Source organism: Gadus morhua, chromosome 17, assembly GCF_902167405.1.
Source record: "Gadus morhua chromosome 17, gadMor3.0, whole genome shotgun sequence".
In the NCBI taxonomy this organism is placed as follows: domain Eukaryota; kingdom Metazoa; phylum Chordata; class Actinopteri; order Gadiformes; family Gadidae; genus Gadus; species Gadus morhua.
The window spans coordinates 18,929,893-18,948,753 of NC_044064.1; the positions used below are offsets into that span (position 1 = coordinate 18,929,893).

General features: G+C 45.6%; 1 protein-coding gene across 1 annotated transcript in view; it reads left to right on the forward strand.

Annotated features, from left to right (window-relative positions):
• The first annotated feature begins 11,700 nt into the window (after positions 1 to 11,700).
• Positions 11,701 to 18,861, forward strand: part of LOC115529727 (nck-associated protein 5) — a 54,381-nt gene continuing 47,220 nt past the window's right edge. Inside the window, exon 1 of the mRNA XM_030338704.1 lies at positions 11,701 to 11,876. Within this exon, the coding sequence (XP_030194564.1) occupies positions 11,848 to 11,876 (29 nt within the window). The 5' untranslated portion in view covers positions 11,701 to 11,847. The remainder of the gene's footprint in view (positions 11,877 to 18,861) is intronic.

Below are 18,861 nucleotides of genomic sequence, written 5' to 3' on the forward strand. Positions count from 1 at the left end.
GTCCGCCAGACTTCTGTTGTGTGTCTGTTCTCCAGAGTTCTGGGTGTTGTGCGTTCTGTTCTCCAGAGTTCTGTTTGTGTGTTATGTTCTCCAGACTTCTGTTGGGTGTTATGTTCTCCAGAGTTCTTGGTGTGTGTGTTATGTTCTCCAGACTTATGTTGTTTGTTCTGTTCTCCAGAGTTCTGGATGTTGTGTGTTATGTTCTCCAGAGTTTTGTTGTGTGTTATGTTCTCCAGACTTCTGTTGTGTGTTATGTTCTCCAGAGTTCTGGGTGTTGTGTGTTCTGTTCTCCAGACTTCTGTTGTGTGTTATGTTCTCCAGAGGTCTGGGTGTTGTGTGTTAAGTCCTCCAGACTTCTGTTGTGTGTTATGTTCTCCAGAGTTCTGGGTATGTGCGTTCTGTTCTCCAGAGTTCTGTTGTGTGTTATGTTCTCCAGAGTTCTGTTGTGTGTTATGTTCTCCAGAGTTCTGTTGTGTGTTATGTTCTCCAGAGTTCTGTTGTGTGTTCTGTTCTCCAGTGCTCTGGGTGTTGTGCGTTCTGTTCTCCAGAGTTCTGTTGTGTGTTATGGTCTCCAGAGTTCTGTTGTTTGTTCTGTTTTCCAGAGTTCTGGGTCTTCTTATTCCTCCTGGTCTGCCTCTTTGCATGTCTTGTTCCTAACGCTACATGACCCAGTTTGACCGACCAAAAGCCTCTGGCTGTATACATTGACTTGGATTGGATGAATTCCAATATTACTAATATATTAATAGGGTGGGAAGGAGGAGTATACTATTTATTACTAATACTGGGATGAAATGCTAATCTCCCGATTCGATACTATTCGATACTATTCCTTGTGTGCTGATTGGATATGTATCGTGATTTTTAGGTATTGCAATTCAATATTACAATTGATGTGGTTTATTTCTGGGTAAAAGTAGTATCTTCTAGAGAGTGTGTATCATGAGGCATTTTCCCAAAGCATAACCATCATGTGGAAGTGATTCGACGTTGACTATAACAACATCATTGTTGTACTGTATAGAAAAGTAAATATAATGTAAATGTACAATATAATAAATAAATATGGGGCTTTCATAAAGAAATTGGCTCATCGATGTCAATGGAAACATTTAACATTTATATTTTAATATATAGTTAACATATTTTGTGGAACATGGTTGGCTGGCAGAGACAAAAAAAGAAAGATGCAATATTTGGGTGAATGTATATTTTCTCCCACCTCTGCCGATTCGACATGCTATCAGTACCGTTACTAAGTAATGAGGAGTAATGACCGCCACACACATCGTCTCAGTGCACCTTAAACCAGGTGGACTGTTGGTCTTGTGTGATGCACGGGTTGTCCGATTGTTGCCTTCTCTAACGCTCTGTGATGGGATCCGTCCTGGCACCTGTGTGGACACAGCCACAACAAACAGCCGTCTCATCATGTGGCCGTGCCATAGCTATTCTGAGGAGGAGGGGAGGAGGCTTTTTTACATTTTCTTTCAAGAAAAAAGAAGGCTCCTCTAAAACAGACACAGCATTTGTCTCAATCGCATACCCATGCTCGTCCTATGAACGGCCCGATCCATTAAATCCTCTTTTACTTTGAATGCACCAAATTACAGAAGCAAGAGTCTTGTTCTGTTATTATATTCTCCAATGTTGAAGCATGGGTTTTCTATGCATTTCAGTTTGTATTCAATTGATTCATTATATCCTTCATTCATTTTTTCTTTCATTTATAATCCGGAATCCTCTCTCAGCAGACTATAGGACAAAGTGTTTGAGGCCTCAGAGGGCTGTCAACTAGTTGGAGTATAATGGGTATTCCTCCTTGTGGGAGCACAGCAGTCACAGTGGAATTTGTCTAGTTATGCCTGCAAAGGAATTACAGCACAGCATATATCCCCATTCCCAGCAGGACGTCAGTTTAATTGTAGTACTTGCTGTTAAAGTAATTGGCTGCAGTAGAGTGATGTCATGATGTGTGTTTGCATGTACTGTAATTATTGTTCTCATCCTCCATTTCTCTGGGGTCAAATAAATACATGCTAATGTGTGTGTGTGTGTGAGCAGCAGTGTGTGGTGTTGGTTAGGGAAGCAAAGCAGCTTTATTCATACCGCACAGTTCATCCATAAGACTATTGAAAGAGAAATGTAAAATAAGAAGTGTAAGAAGGTAAATGAATCTGCCTGTGCAGACATTTTATTAAATAGCTGTGGCAAACAAAAATGTTTTGAGCCCTGATTTACAAGTCAAGGCTTAGGGACATGAAAGTTTTTTTGCAACAATCTTTCCATTCGTGAGCAACTCTAAAAACATATAACAACTTTATGTTTTGTGGAGATTTACAAAGATAAATGTGTTTCATTGCAACAATATTACATTGTTAGATGCATTGATTCTTTAGATAACAATTGATTGAATAACAGTAGTATTACCGTTGTTAGAAAATGTTTTCGCAACATTAGCTGACACCAATCTTGTTCTATCTCCTATTTAACTTCATTAGCAATATATCTATACATACATAAAAAATCTGCGCAGACTACATATATATTTCCATTGCATACAGATGTACATCTACATTAGATATACACAGATGTAAAATAATATAGGCGGATACAATACATTAATATGTCCCTTACAGATCTACACAGCAGTGCTAATTATCACTGTGGATACATGCATTACTGATTATCACTATGGATAAATGCATTACTAACCATCACTATACATGCATTACTAACTATTGCTATGTATAAATGCATTACTGACTATCACTATGTATAAATGCATTACTGACTATCACTATGTATACATGCATTACTAACCATCACTATGCATGCATTACTAACTATCAATAGTATGTATACATGCATTACTAACTTGCACTACGTATACATGCATTAATTACTATCACTATGTATCCATGCATTACTAACTATCACTATGTATACAAATTACTAACTATCACTATGTATACATGCATTACTAACCATCACTATGCATGCATTACTAACTATCACTATGTATACATGCATTAATTACTATCACGATGTATCCATGCATTCAGATCTACACAGCAGTACTAACTATCACTATGTAGAAATGCTTTACAGTTCCATACAGCAATATTATCTATGTTATCTATGCATGCTTCACTATCCACGACCGTACTCTCATACATGACATCCATTGTTGCTTGTAGCAAAGGAGTTCACCATAGAAGGCCGTCTTTCTGGGCCGACCAATCAGAGGGGCTGACCTGTCCCCGATGTAATGCGAGGGGCCGTGATTGGGTGTACAGTAGCTTAAGGCACTTGGGATGAGCATTGTCTGCAGCAGTGTCTTGGGTGCACTGAGGCACACAGCCTATAATGCATCTGATTGGAGAAGGGGGCCGGGGGAGGAGGGGGGGGTGGCATGGTTTAGGGGCCATTGGGCAGCCCCACACACACACACACCAAACACACACACACACACACACACACACACACACACACACACACACACACACACACACACACACACACACACACACAACACACACACACACACACACAGACACACACACACGCACACACACACACAAACACACACACATATTCATAAACACACACGCACACACACACACACACACACACACACACACAAAGAATAGGGCCAGCGCTTAGCCTGAAGATCTAGGATTGTTCTTTTGTTTTTTTCGTCGTACCCCCAACCACCTACTCCCCACAACTCCCCACAATAGTCCGGAACAATCTAGCTAGGCCGCCAGGACACAGGGGGAGTGATAGGCTGCAGGGGGCGTTTGAACTGGGAGGTTAGTGGTTCCCCCGTACGTTGTGTCCCCAATAGAGGAGATGCCAGCTCCAGGGCTTGCGGTTCCACAAGATATCGAGCTAGCGTCTCCCTTTAGAAGCGTCTCTGCCCACCTGCCTCTGAGCCGTGCCCCGAGACGCCGCTGTTGAAGTGGAAAAGTACCGTGTGCCTGGTTTGTAATGTGCTTTGTTGAAATGCGTTGTGGTGATGATAGCCACTCTGCCCTCTGTGTGACTGAGCGACTGTGTTCAGAGTGTGTTTGGAGAGGCAAAGGGAGAGCCGTGGGCGGGGTGTGCTGCTGAGGACAGCACGACGGGATCAGCACAACCCAAAGTCACGATGAATAAGGGATGAACGAGGTAAGAGGTGCTCTCCTCGTAAACCAGCCTGTAATCTGAATGCAGATGACTGGAGCAGCGCTGAAGTCAGCACTGCGCTGGGATCCTAGTTAGCAAGGGAGAGCCTTTTTTCTTACATCAAAAGATGCAAGAATATATTAATGGAGATGCTCTAAAATAACACCCAGCTCAGGGCCCTTTCTGGGATGGAAGGAGGCAGAGATTTGCTCATTTTCTTTTGTTTACTGAATACATTTAAATTAAATTAAATATGTGAAGTTTTCATCTGGAGCAAGTGGATGAAACAAATGTTGTTCCTCCTGCATTCAGGTTAGCTATAATTTGTTGTTGGCTGCTAATGTATTGAAGGTGTTGCTGGTCATTAACAGCTTGTTTCCCTGCAGAGGATGAAAGGAGGGGTCATACTGGGCCAGAGGTACACACCAAACTCTTAGGGTGTTGAGCCCCAAGTATAAACAGGAATCACTATGGAGGGTTAGCTAGTTGGACCGGGTAGCCCCACCCATTCTGCCGGCGATTTGAGTTCACCCTTCAGAAGGGTCTGGAGAAGAGCGATACATTGCTTTCTAGTTTTGTCAGTTTTTGCGTGAGACAATCACCGACCTGGCGCGCTATTGGTGAGAGAGAGAGAGAGAAAATATTAGGGGTGCTGTGAAAAGCATGATGCAGCACCATCATGATCTAGGAAAGTATGTGGTGGACAGTTTTATCCTCAATCCTAAGGTCTGTGGTTCTTACTGCAGACACAGTGGGACTGTTAGCTGACAATAGCCCATCAAGCACTCAACACACACACACACACGCACACGCACACGCGCACGTGCACGCGCACGTGCACGCGCACGCGCACGCACACACGCACACGCACACGCACACGCACACGCACACACACACACACACACACACACACACACACACACATACACACACCAACTCTGCTGCAGACGCCCCTGGAGACCCAGAAATGGCTGAGCGTTGGGTCGGTTTTCTCGGGGCGTTGTGAGGGGAGCAGGAGGCCGACGGCTGATGCTGTGGACGTCCTGAAGAGAGGTAACCGGGCGTCTGTCCCCGGGGTCCGCAGCCTTCTGCTGCTGCAGCAGGCCGCCCTGCCCCACCCTTACCGGCGTCCATCACATGAGGCCTACCTCAAAGCACTATCAGTCGACTGAGGATCAAAGGTCAAACCTATCTTTTAAGCCTTTTTTGTTCCTTATGAACCTTAGGCTTATGACTGAACCTTCTTCTAAAGTGTTTTGTACAAAAGCGTAGCCTAAATAACCGTAACTTTATTAGTTCATCAATAACTGATGGCTTATACAGGACCGATGACCGATTCTAAAGTGTTACGCCTAATTCATCGTTTTGGACGAAGGCTGAATGAATGTGATGTGATGAACCACAGGCTGATGGGGGAGCTGAGCAGACGTTGTGCTCCGCTTGCGTTGGAGCCAGCAGGGTGCGAGGTACCAGGGGGGACGTGTTCAATATCACCCAGGGGGCTCTTCCCCACGCCGTCCTCCTTGAATCATACCAACATCCCCGCCAGAGGCACTACCCCGGTCCTAATTATACCAATCTACCCCCCACCCTGCCCACAGGAAGGCACTTAATTAGGCTGTTTATGTGTGTGTGTGTGTGTGTGTGTGTGTGTGTGTGTGTGTGTTTGTCTGTGTATGTGTCTGAGTTTGAGCGTGCGTGCATGCGTGTCTGTGTGCGTGCATTCCTGCGTGTGTGTACGTGCCTGCTGCTGTTACTTGTGAGTCAGTGGAGGAGAGCGGTGTGGCACACTGGAGGAGAAACAGAACGTACTAAATAAGTCCTCCATGACTCCTCCGCCTCAGAGTCGAGGGGTCAATGCATTGGATGAAATTATAGATCATATTTATTAAATCCCAAGATGTCAGAACCGTAGTGTGCGTGTCTGAAAAAGACCTGATCGACTTTATGAATAGGGTAAAAACTAAAGCACAGACATTTCAGAGGTAATGCTTAGTTATAGTACTTGATTGTGTAGAATCTTTTCCTAGCTATCTTTGTTGTGTACGGGGAATGGGTAAACCTAGTGGTTGTTGTTGCTTGGCACTTTCTATGAACATCCTTACTGTACCGACAGTGATATGTTGTTGTTTATCTTCCTTCTGACAAATGTGCTTGTAATTCGCCTAATGCCCTCGATGTAAATGTTGTAGAGTTATTGGGGACACGATGTACGGGGAACCACTAACCTCCCAGTTCAAACGCCCCCTGCAGCCTATCACTCCCCCTGTGTCCTGGCGGCCTAGCTAGATTGACTATTGTGGGCTCGTTGTAGGGAGTAGGTGGTTGGGGGTACGACAAAAAGAAAAGTTAGAGTTAACTTGTAGAGTTAAAGTACCTCAGGTATTCACCAGCATGTTTCAAAGGGATCTTCACATACACACACACACACACACACACACACACACACACACACACACACACACACACACACACACACACACACACACACACACACACACACACACACACACACACACACACACACACACAGTAACCACTGTAACTAACCACACTAACCTAGTGCCAGCCTTCAGTCCTCGTCCAGCCACCTTTAGAGGAAATGTCCTGGAGGCGCTGTGGACCTGTGTGACAGACTGGGAGCACTGGGAGGACTGGAGGACTGGGAGGACTGGAGCACTGGGAGCACTGGGAGGACTGGAGGACTGGGAGGACTGGGAGGACTGGAGGACTGGGAGGACTGGAGGACTGGGAGGACTGGGAGGACTGGGAGGACTGGAGGACTGGAGCACTGGGAGGACTGGGAGGACTGGAGCACGGGAGGACTGGGAGGACTGGGAGGACTGGGAGGACTGGGAGGACTGGAGCACTGGGAGCACTGGGAGGACTTGGAGGACTGGGAGCACTGGGAGCACTGGGAGGACTGGAGCACTGGGAGGACTGGGAGCACTGGAAGCACTGGGAGGACTGGGAGCACTGGGAGCACTGGGAGGACTGGGAGCATTGACGTGTGGGTGAATCACTTTATTTCAGCGTGGGGGGGCTGCTGTCGCTACACTATGAATAGCCCGTGTTCCTGTGGGGGTGCTGGGCCACAAATACACACATTCACATTCAGAGCCACAAAGGCACAAAGCAGTCGGGGAATCGCTGGTGACATGCAACGATCGCTGTGGGAGGTGGATGAGGCAAACAGGGCACTGGAACGACACATAGGGTAACTAATGAAACATAAGGGTAACTAATGAAACATAAGGGTAACTAATGAAACATAAGGGTAACTAATGAAACATAAGGGTAACTAATGAGGGTAACTAATGAAACATAAGGGTAACTAATGAAACATAAGGGTAACTAATGAAACATAAGGGTAACTAATGAGGGTAACTAATGAAACATAAGGGTAACTAATGAAACATAAGGGTAACTAATGAAACATAAGGGTAACTAATGAGGGTAACTAATGAAACATAAGGGTAACTAATGAAACATAAGGGTAACTAATGAAACATAAGGGTAACTAATGAAACATGAGGGTAACTAATGAAACATAAGGGTAACTAATGAAACATAAGGGTAACTAATGAAACATAAGGGTAACTAATGAGGGTAACTAATGAAACATAAGGGTAACTAATGAAACATAAGGGTAACTAATGAGGGTAACTAATGAAACATAAGGGTAACTAATGAAACATAAGGGTAACTAATGAAACATAAGGGTAACTAATGAAACATGAGGGTAACTAATGAAACCTAAGGGTAACTAATGAAACATAAGGGTAACTAATGAAACATGAGGGTAACTAATGAAACATAAGGGTAACTAATGAAACACAAGGGTAACTAATGAAACATGAGGGTAACTAATGAAACATAAGGGTAACTAATGAAACACAAGGGTAACTAATGAAACATAAGGTAAACTGTGACACATAAGGTCGACAAAACGTCTTCTTAGTTTCCTATTACTGAGTAAAAAAAGAATTGTCACATGTAACAGCGGCAGAAGAATCCTTCGGTCCGGCGTGTGGTTTTAGGACGTTTCATATGAACGCGTTGTAGCCAGGCTGTATTCATTCAACCCAAACGGCGACACAGCATCTTGGCAGTGGGCCTTATTTCATGTTCACTAGACGGGGGGGGGCGGCAGCCCACCCTTGGGTTTCGCTGCTGAGCTGAACATCAGCTACGGTGGGGGGTCGGCCCCTGGGAGTCCAGGCCTCTCTCTCTCTCTCTCTCTGTCTCTTCTCTCTCTCTCTCTCTTCTCTCTCTCTCCTCTCTCTCTCTCTCTCTCTCTCTCTCTCTCTCTCTCCCTCCCTCTCCCTCTCCCCTCTCTCTCTCTCTCTCTCTCTCTCTCTCTCTCTCTCTCTCTCTCTCTCTCTCTCTCTCTCTCTCTCTTCTCTCTCTCTCTCTCTCTCTCTCCTCTCTCTCTCCCCCCTTCTCTCTCTCTCTCTCTCTCCTCTCTCGCTCTCGCTCTCTCTCTCGCTCTCTCTCTCTCTCTCTCTCTCTCTCTCTCTCTCTCTCTCTCTCTCTCTCTCTCTCTCTCTCTCTCTCTCTCTCTCTCTCTCTCTCTCTCTCTCTCTCTCAGATTTTCCCCTATGCTGCTAAAAAAATATATATATATCAGAAAGTCACTGAAACATCTGTTCCTCAAAATCTTGTTCGTCATTTGATCCAACAGCGCCATCCTCAGGCCAGTTGTACAGCATTGTAGGGCTTGTAGGCTTGTATAACATTGTGCTATCCAGTTACGTTATTTTAATTAGTTTTACCAGGCCATAACCCTCTTATTTAGTCGTGGATGAACAACAATTATTGTGTGCTAAACAGGGTAACTTTGCTCACTTGTTTACTGCCTTGCTAATTCTAGGTTTTAACCACTGATTCTTCTTTGTGAATATATGTTATTATATTGGCACCATTTGCACTCCAAGCAATAAAGGTCCCTCCTAGTGTAATCCACAACGTCTTTCTTAGCAGCGTGGATCCAAGAGATGTCCAGATGTTGGCAGTGATCGGAAATCCCACTAGATGGGGCTGTAGACCACTAGAACCACCAGTAGATGGTGCTGTAGACCACTAGAACCACCACTAGATGGGGTTGCAGCTCCACTAGAACCACCACTAGATGGGGCCGCAGGTCACAATAGGCCTTATCTATAAAATCGTGAGAAGAACAAATTTGTGCATAAATTAATATTCCTAAACTTTTTTACTGCCAATTCCTCATCCCCTCATCAATGAACTTAAACCAACCATTTTGAAGAGATAAATCACATCTTTGTTTTTATGCATTTGTTATTGGAAACATAATACATATATATATATAAATGAGACCAAATAAAAGGCGGAGTTAACATCGTCTTGTTTTGGCTATCTCATTGTTTTTATAACCTCTCAACAGTAAAACAAACACAATGTAGTGTACTATATTCAATGTTATAAGTAGTATTATCGACTTTGGTTGAAAGTTTTTTTAAACGCTAAGGTGTTAAAAAAATAAATAATAATAATTCTTATTCTTCTTATTATTTTTTTTATTTACATTTATTTGGCGACCCAATTAAAATCTCCCTTGACCCACATGTGGGTCGCTACACAGTCTTTGGGAAAGACTGCACTAGAACGATGCCTCCTAGTTTCTGTAAAGTGTTGGTGGAGAGCTGAGAGATGGTTTGGTGCACCCAGGCGAGGCCATTTGAGGCAACCAGACAGTCCATCCACCACGCGTCTTTTTGTGAGGATTTTCAGATCGTTTTTAGGTCTTTTTTTTAATCCTGAGGTAATAATATAATTTCCCCGAGGCTACAAGCCTTTTTTGTTTGGGAAACTTGTAAAATGTATCTAATCGATATAACTTTGTGCTTTGACTGGACATATTACGGGGGATCAGTGAATATAACACAAACAGACACAACATACACCGCACGTAGCAGAATACACAACAACGACAACACTCATAAGAAGGCTTTAAAGACAGTATGAAATATCCAAAAGGTCAGTAAACCCACAATGGGTCTGGGTGGACTGATGCTGGTGGAAATACAGTCTGACATGTTTGGAGGGGTGGACCTGTGTGTGTGTGTGTGTGTGTGTGTGTGTGTGTGTGTGTGTGTGTGTGTGTGTGTGTGGTGTGTGTGTGTGTGTGTGTGTGTGTGTGTGTGTGTGTGTGTGTGTGTGTGTGTGTGCGTGCGTGTGCGTGCGTGTGTGCGTGTGTGTCTGTGTGTGTGTGTGTGTATGTGTGTGCTTGTAAGTGTCTATGTATGTGTTTGTGTGCGTGTGTGTGTACAAGCTAATTTCTTATTTTAAACCACAGTAATGTCATTGTTAGGAGGTTCTCATTTCAAGAACAAAAGTTATCACATGTTGTAACCACCTTGAAAAAACATAGTAACACACATAATTATCTTTAATGCCCTATTATCCAGGAGCTGCCTCATAAATATTTATGTTACCGATATTTCATCTTGAAATCCAAGTGCTTTTTATTGAACTCATAACACATAACTTTAATACAACAAATGTATTAATCTTATTAAAGCTTTGCCTCCCCACAACTCCACCCCCCTCCCCCTGGTTCAAAGCTGCATTAAGACACAAACACATACCGCTCTGATTGGTGAAATGACATAAAGCCCTCTGCTGCTGATTGGCTGGCTGTAGTAATTACGGTGAGGTCACAGCTCACAGAGAACACAAGGAGAGGCTCCACGGAGGCCCGGGCGGAAGTAATTGGAAAATGGAGATTAGGAGCCTGTTACATTCTGAGGAAGTGAGCGCTGGTGACCTGTTACTGGAACTTATTGTATTGACAGTGCCTCTCGCTGTAAACAAATACAGAAACGGGAAGTTCAAGTTGCCTAATGCTACTAATCGGCTCTGGTAAATGGATCTGATTCTTTAAGATGGTAGGCTACTTGTGTTTCCTCCCCATACTGGAGGCTCAGTCAGCACATATCTAACTAGGTTAGTACTTTTCAGCATTGTCTCAGATTTGTCATGGCAACAACATTGGGATATTTGCAAATGAATACATTTCTTTATAAAGATGCAGACCCCCAATTCACTGCGGACCAAAAACAGTCCATCAGTAAACCTGTTTCATTCGAGAGTCACAGTCTGATGTGATATATATCTATACATGTATATCACATCTGATGTTAATCCAGAACCCAGGCGAGCATCCCTTTATTGGCCCAAGAAGAGGTGAGAGTACGCCTCCACCTCCTCAAAACCCCTGAAAGCAAAAGTCATGTTCTCAATAAGTCAGGATAAGTAACTAGAGAGAGATTATAGATATATATATATATATACTGATTTATGGAACCAAACACTCATTTCAGGAGAGTTTTGATTTGGATGACTTTTTATTTGAAGATTGTAGGGGGAGACCAAGGGAAATGTCCCCCGGTCCCTAGGGGACCCCACACCCAAAGATAATGACACTGCCTGGGATATGGGCTGGGAGGAACCAAGCAGGTGCATCTCTGAACTCTGGTGGAATCCCAATTTGCCAGATTAACAGCACTGTGTTTATGTCCTCCGCAGGCACACCTCACACATCAAATCCCTGGCCGTCAAACAAACAACAGCATCTGGCCACCGAGGACAGCAGAGAGGGAGAAGGGGGGAGAGAGAGTGGAGGGAGAGGAGTCTCTGAGGGCCGGGCGGCAGATGGTGACGCTGCAGCGACACTTCTCCAGGTACGGGTACACAACGACATCACCTACAACAGCCCCGCATTAACACACAGCACCAGCCACCCCTATTAACACACAACACCAACCACCCCTATTAACACACAACACCAACCACCCTATTAACACACAACACCAACCCCCGCATTAACACACAACACCAACCGCCCCGCATTAACACACAACACCAACCGCCCCGCATTAACACTACCAGAAGCATGCAGACCTTGTGGTCTGCCCCAACTGAATCAACACCAACCACCAAAACCCCAACAACACCACCACATCAACGTCACATAGACGAACAACATCGACTGTACCTTCCCCAACACATTAACGCTAACATTCCAACACGGCGATCACCAAGATATAACCCCACAGCATCAACACCCAATCGACATGACAACACTTACAACAGCACAATACCACACACAGCATATGATTTCATCTGTCAAAACACGATACAACACTCAGATGCCAGAAGTGTAATTTTGGTTAGTGTAAACAACATAACCTTGGTTTCAAAACCAAAGCTGAAGGTCCTTAACTTAGAGACACACAATTCTCACAATAAAATCAATATGCTTGAGGTTCTTCCTCTCATAAAAATAATAGTTGAAATTGAAATACAAGGTAGTGCATGCCTTCCCCTTGCTGACGGTCTTCTGCTCATGTGATGACCCTGCATCACTATTCCCAGACTCCCGTCTGCCCCCCCACCCCCACCATCACCACGCCTGCTCGGCTGTGGGATTGAATCAAACCAGTCATTTGTGTCTGTTAACGGATTTGCATCATCGCGCACAAGATATCAGAGACACCCTGCGGAACAGTTAGGAGAATTTAAAGTGAGCCCCCCCTCTCTCCACGTCTCTAAAGTTAGAGCGAGTGGAGGATGAAGACCCTAATGGAACGCACTCTGTTTAAAGGCTGGTCCTCCAGCAACCATTACTCTGTTTCGATCCAGACTTTCTCCGGTCTAATTGTGCCCTGATTAAATGCGTTTCAACAACGACAAACCAGTGATGCTCACGTCTTCCTGCAGTTGTGAATGGAGACGGTATTTTAGTAAAACGGATATGCAGTGATTGTAATCAGTGGCAGTCGAGACGCTATGTTAGTTGAACTACATTATAACAAGTAGATGTGCAGAGCATCAATAAAAAGCCATTTGTAGTGAGGTTAATTAGCCACGAGATGTGGAGCTAGTCTGCTGAAAAACCAGCGAAGAAGAAAGAAATGAAATGTGTAGAGAGGTGAGATATGGCCACTCTTTTCATTAACCCCTCTGCTGAAATACAGATAATATCCTAATGGTGAGGGCTTGTGAGAGAGCGATGGCTCCAAGTGAACCATAAGACACTGAACAGGACAGCTGGTTTACCTTATGACCATAAGACACTGAACAGGGCAGTGCAGCGCTGGTATGAACCAGCGCTGCACAGGAGGGCCAGGAGGGGGGTCTATGGAGGGGCTGTGAACCGCTCAGGGGTCTCATCTGTCCTACTTTATAGATCCTACAACAAAAAAACACACTGTAATCTGAATAAAACATGATTACCTTGGCACGGGTGCACTCTCTAGATAAGTAAATCAGATTTTTTTAACAGAAGTGTGACCGATGGAGCGTGGGGGTGATGAATGCTAATGATTAGTTCTTCCTCCTCTCAGCCTTCGCTGCGGGGTGAGGGAATGTCTTCCTCTGGTCTTTCTATCGATCGTGTCCATTCCCATCTGCCTCTGACAGCGCGCCGGGGACAGATGATTCATAGCGGTTATCAACAACGCCTCTAAGCTAGCCCATCAAACGTTATTGGCTAAATTGGCTCGTGCCTTAGTACACATTTCACATCACCACACACACTCTCTCTTGTTCTACAGTACTGTGTTCAGACAAGCTGCTTTAATGAGGGTTGGAAAAAAGGCTTTTTACATCCCCACATTTTCATGGTGGGGATGTGAAGGGAGACAGACGAGGGCTGAAACGTTACAAAGTGAAGGTCGTTTAAAATGACAGAATTCAACTTTCAAAACGAAAGTGAAATCTTTTTGGAACACAACCTGGATCAGCTCAGCACACAGGTTTGGCCCAGCAGCAGAGTTATGGAGGCAGGATCGTCTTTTGATTTGAAAGGACACGGGTGTGAGTTTGCTGGGCTCGGACTGATGGATGGAGGCGTGTACACACGTTGTGAGATCATTGTGCGTGATTTGTTTTAACGAGCGGCAGCGTGCGGGGGGATGGGTGGGCGTCGGGCCGGCAGCCATTGGCGACCGCAGGCATCAGAAGCGGCCGCCCTTTTCTGACATCCTTAAGTGTGAATGTGGGTGTAATGGCCGATGCTCTTGCTCTGGGACGGCGAGAAGCGCCTCAACGGGGGAGATGCGAGGCTGCTCGCCTCGCTTTATCTTACCGCCGCGACCAGGGGCGGCGCGTCTTCTCCTCTTCGACCGGGGAACATCTTGACGCGGCGGAGGGCGTTCGCGTGTCGCCCCTCAGGGGGTCTGTAACCAACCGTCCACCCACACAGCTCCTGGTCCGACCTGACACAGACCCTCTCAGCACACAGCGGCCTGCCGGCTGAGCACTAACAAACGCCCCCGTAGAGGAGGGCAAGGAGCCCAGGGCCCCACGGGGGGCCCGCGTGCAAGGCGGATGAAGGGCTGACCCATGGCTCCTGTCGCACGCCGCCCCGGGACTATTGTCTCTGGAGGAGGAGGTGTTTCCTCTCTGCCATGGTGCGCCATCTATTGATGCGCAGTGGGGCTGTGAAGAGCGCAGGGCCAGCTTTGATAAGAGCCCTCCTCAAATGTCACCCAGCCAGAGCCCGTGAACTACTTTTGTCGAAGGAGGCGCGGCGCCTGTGCTCCTTTGTTCGGGGGGGTCGCGGACCACAAAGAGGACGAGGGCACGAGTCGCCACACACACACACACACACACACACACACACACACACACAAACACACACACACACACACACACACACACACACACAGCAAGGGATGTTTCTAGGAAGTAAAGACAGGAAGAAAGAAGCTGTGATTGTACTTGTTTTTTGTGCCGGCACTGGACTCCTACCACACAGACATCCATTCACTGGGTGTGTGTGTGTGGGGGTGTTGGAGTGTAGTGGTATTTGTGTGTGCGTGTGCGTGTGTGTGTGTGTGTGTGCGCCTGTGTATGTGTTGTCACGTACACCTGAGTGGGTCTCACTAATTAATACTTTAATACCACCTCATTGGTTCTCATTAAGCGAGCTGATGCCTCGGAGCAGGCGCCTGCATGCATTAGAGATGTGTTGCTGGGCTGCAGGACGCGTGTTCCAGTCTTGCTTCAGAAGCCAGCAGTCATAACTAGACACATTTGTTTACTAAACTAAAATATCGAAACTTGGTTTCCTCGAATGGAAATCAGAGTCAGACATTTCTGGTGAAGCATTTGTTCTGTATTGTGTTTCTCCAATTTATTCTATAACGCTTTCCCCAACCTTTGTAATTTTTCCATTTCAAAAAGCTAAATATATTATCTATCTAGATAGATATGTGTACTAATACATTCATTTCTAAGTTATAAGTAAAACCTTGTTTTTAGTCTCACTAGTCTCGGCACTATGCCGTGCCGCTCGCTGGCCGTCGTTGGACATTCAGTCATCGATGACTCGTTAACTAATAGAGAGCGCGGCCAATGAGATGATGGAGACTCATCCCAGAGGCATGTCAGACCTGGGGAGCGCAGCGGCCTGGTCTCTACCCCCAGATATCATCACTAACCCTAGACATCGTCACTAGCCCCAGACATCGTCACTAACCCCAGACATCGTCACTCCCCCAGACATCGTCACTAACCCCAGACATCGTCACTAACCCCAGACATCGTCACTAACCCCAGACATCGTCACTAACCCTAGACATCGTCACTAACCGCAGACATCGTCACTAACCCCAGACATTGTCACTAACCCCAGACATCGTCACTAACCGCAGACATCGTCACTAACCCCAGACATCGTCACTAACCCCAGACATCGTCACTAACCCCAGACAACGTCACTAACCCTAGACATCATCACTAACCCCAGACATCGTCACTAACCCCAGACATCGTCACTAACCCTAGACATCGTCACTAACCGCAGACATCGTCACTAACCCCAGACATTGTCACTAACCCCAGACATCGTCACTAACTCCAGACATCGTCACTAACCGCAGACATCGTCACTAACCCCAGACATCGTCACTAACTCCAGACATCGTCACTAACCCCAGACATCATCACTCCCCCAGACATCGTCACTAACCCCAGACATCGTCACTAACCCCAGACATCGTCACTAACCCCAGACCTCATCACTAACCCCAGAAATCATCACTCCCTCCAGACATCGTCACTAACCCTAGACATCGTCACTAACCCCAGACATCATCACTCCCCCAGACATCGTCACTAACCCCAGACATCATCACTCCCCCAGACATCGTCACTAACCCCAGACATCATCACTCCCCCAGACATCGTCACTAACCCCAGACATCATCACTCCCCCAGACATCATCACTAACCCCAGACATCGTCACTAACCCCAGACATCGTCACTAACCCCAGACATCATCACTCCCCCAGACATCATCACTAACCCCAGACATGGCCTCCCCTTTCAGCCTCAGTCATGGGGCATTGACAGCCGGCTCCAGCCTGGTCTCAAGTGAAAGTTTCCCTTTGTTTGCCACGCACAGACACACACGCCTATACACACACGCACAGACACGCATGCACACATGCACGCACACACACAAACGGCCTGCCTCCTCCCTCGCTCCTTATTTGTTTTCCTAAGCACTCACATTGGACCCAGGGACCCACTTCTCTACTGACACAGACACACACAGACGCACAGACGCACACACACACACACACACACACACACACACACACACACACACACACACACACACACACACAGACGCACACACAGATATGCATGCAGGGTAATCAGGCCTATGGGAACAGAGGTCCCAGCAGGCCCCTGGGAGCAGACCACAGGGACCACAGGGGTAGGGTGAGGTCCCAGACTGAAGCTCAATGACTGAAGAGGACCCAGGGACCACAGGGGGGGAAGCTTTCTGGATGCACGTGATGACGAGGAGGAGTGAGGTGTGAACTCCGGTTATGAGGAGACCATAGATCGCTGTGTGTGAGCAGCAACTGAGGACACGCTGGTGAACTCTACTGGTGACTACTGGCCAAGGTGTGTTGATGTGCTGGCTTCTACCTGATCTTATACTGGTGACTACTGGCCAAGGTGTGTTGATATGGCTTCTACCTGATCTTATACTGGTGTACCTCTCACCTTACAGTAAGATTTAACCGCCACTAACCTTAAACCTTATATTGAACCTATATCTCCATGTAGCCATCTGTAACCTTATAGCGAAAGATACCCAACTCCAACCTTATATTTAAACCAAACTGCTTGTATCCATCTTAATTTAAAAACATCCAACCGTATAACTGAACCACCTCTTGATGTGCTAGGGCCAGGCTGGACACTAACTGCATGACAATAAAGAATAAATTACCATAACATTGCATCTAATCTAATCTGAGCGTATGCCTTAATTTAACCATTTTAACCATCTCCGACCATTACATTAACTCAGCTATCTCTCACCTAAGACCTAAAGTAAACCATCTCTAACCTCATACCTATAAAACATTAAACCTAAACGAATATCTAATATATCTATATTAATATCTATATTATCTAACCTAAAAGCTAACGTAAAGGATGTTGTGTGTTAGAACACTGTTTATGCAGCATGACTGTTTGGTTTCTATGTTAGAATAAAATATTTAAATGCACTCTATTTTAAAGAAATATAACGATAAAACAGACATAATCTGTGTTTGTGAAGGGATTTTGGATTAAAAAAATACGAATAGGTGCATTGAAGTGATGTATGGGAAAGCAATGATGAGGATGAAGAAGTAATGAGGATGATGAAGATGAGGACCAGGGTGTAGACACTAACCCTCGTTGTTATACAGTCTGCTGATGCTGATGTAACCCATGGGTGAAAACAACAAATCAGAGAAATAAATCTTGAGTGCAGAGATGGTATGTGGATGTATAGCTGCTTGTTGGATAGCTATTTGTTGTGATTGTAATTGGGTGCAATTTGTCTGTTTGTCTGTTTCACAAACACTCTCTCTGACACACACACACAAACACACACACACACACACACACACACACACACACACACACACACACACACACACACACACACACACACACACACACACACACAAGCGCACATAAACACGTGCCTGCGCACACACTCAATATTCACTATTTTCATTTTGCAACATGGGTCCCATATCTCGGCCACACTGCTCCACTATGCTAGTGGCTAGCGCGCTGGGCCCCACTCTTCCACCCGTGGCCCTGGACTCCATTTAGCCTTTAGAAATGCTCAGCATTGACTGTGGTGATAAGTTCACGTTTAGTTGAGTCCACATGACATGACATCATTCCCCGGGTGTGCCTACGGGGTCAAAACAACATCCCAGTCATTGGTCACGGGCTAACCGCTAGGCTACATCCCGCATCATGCCCACATGACATCTGGAATGACAGGGCCATATGTCAGTGGTTTCTACGTTGTGCGCAGCGGGGTCAGCCAGTGTTCAAGCGGCCACACCATGCAGCAAGTCATTAAAAAATACGCTAGGAACAAAATGAAAACAAGCATGATAACAAGTCGAAAGTGTTTTAGCGCAAGGCACTCAAACCGATATCCCTGCACCGTGACACCCGTGCTGGAGGTCCTGCAAAATCATCTGAGCATTATTCATCTGAGTCAGCTCTGAATATGATCATTAGGAAGTTAAATGACAGATCAAAGGGCACAATAGATGCTTAATGTGTTGGTAGTTAGTCATGATGTGAAATTATATTGCTGTTTTAATGTTTTATACAAGGTCTGA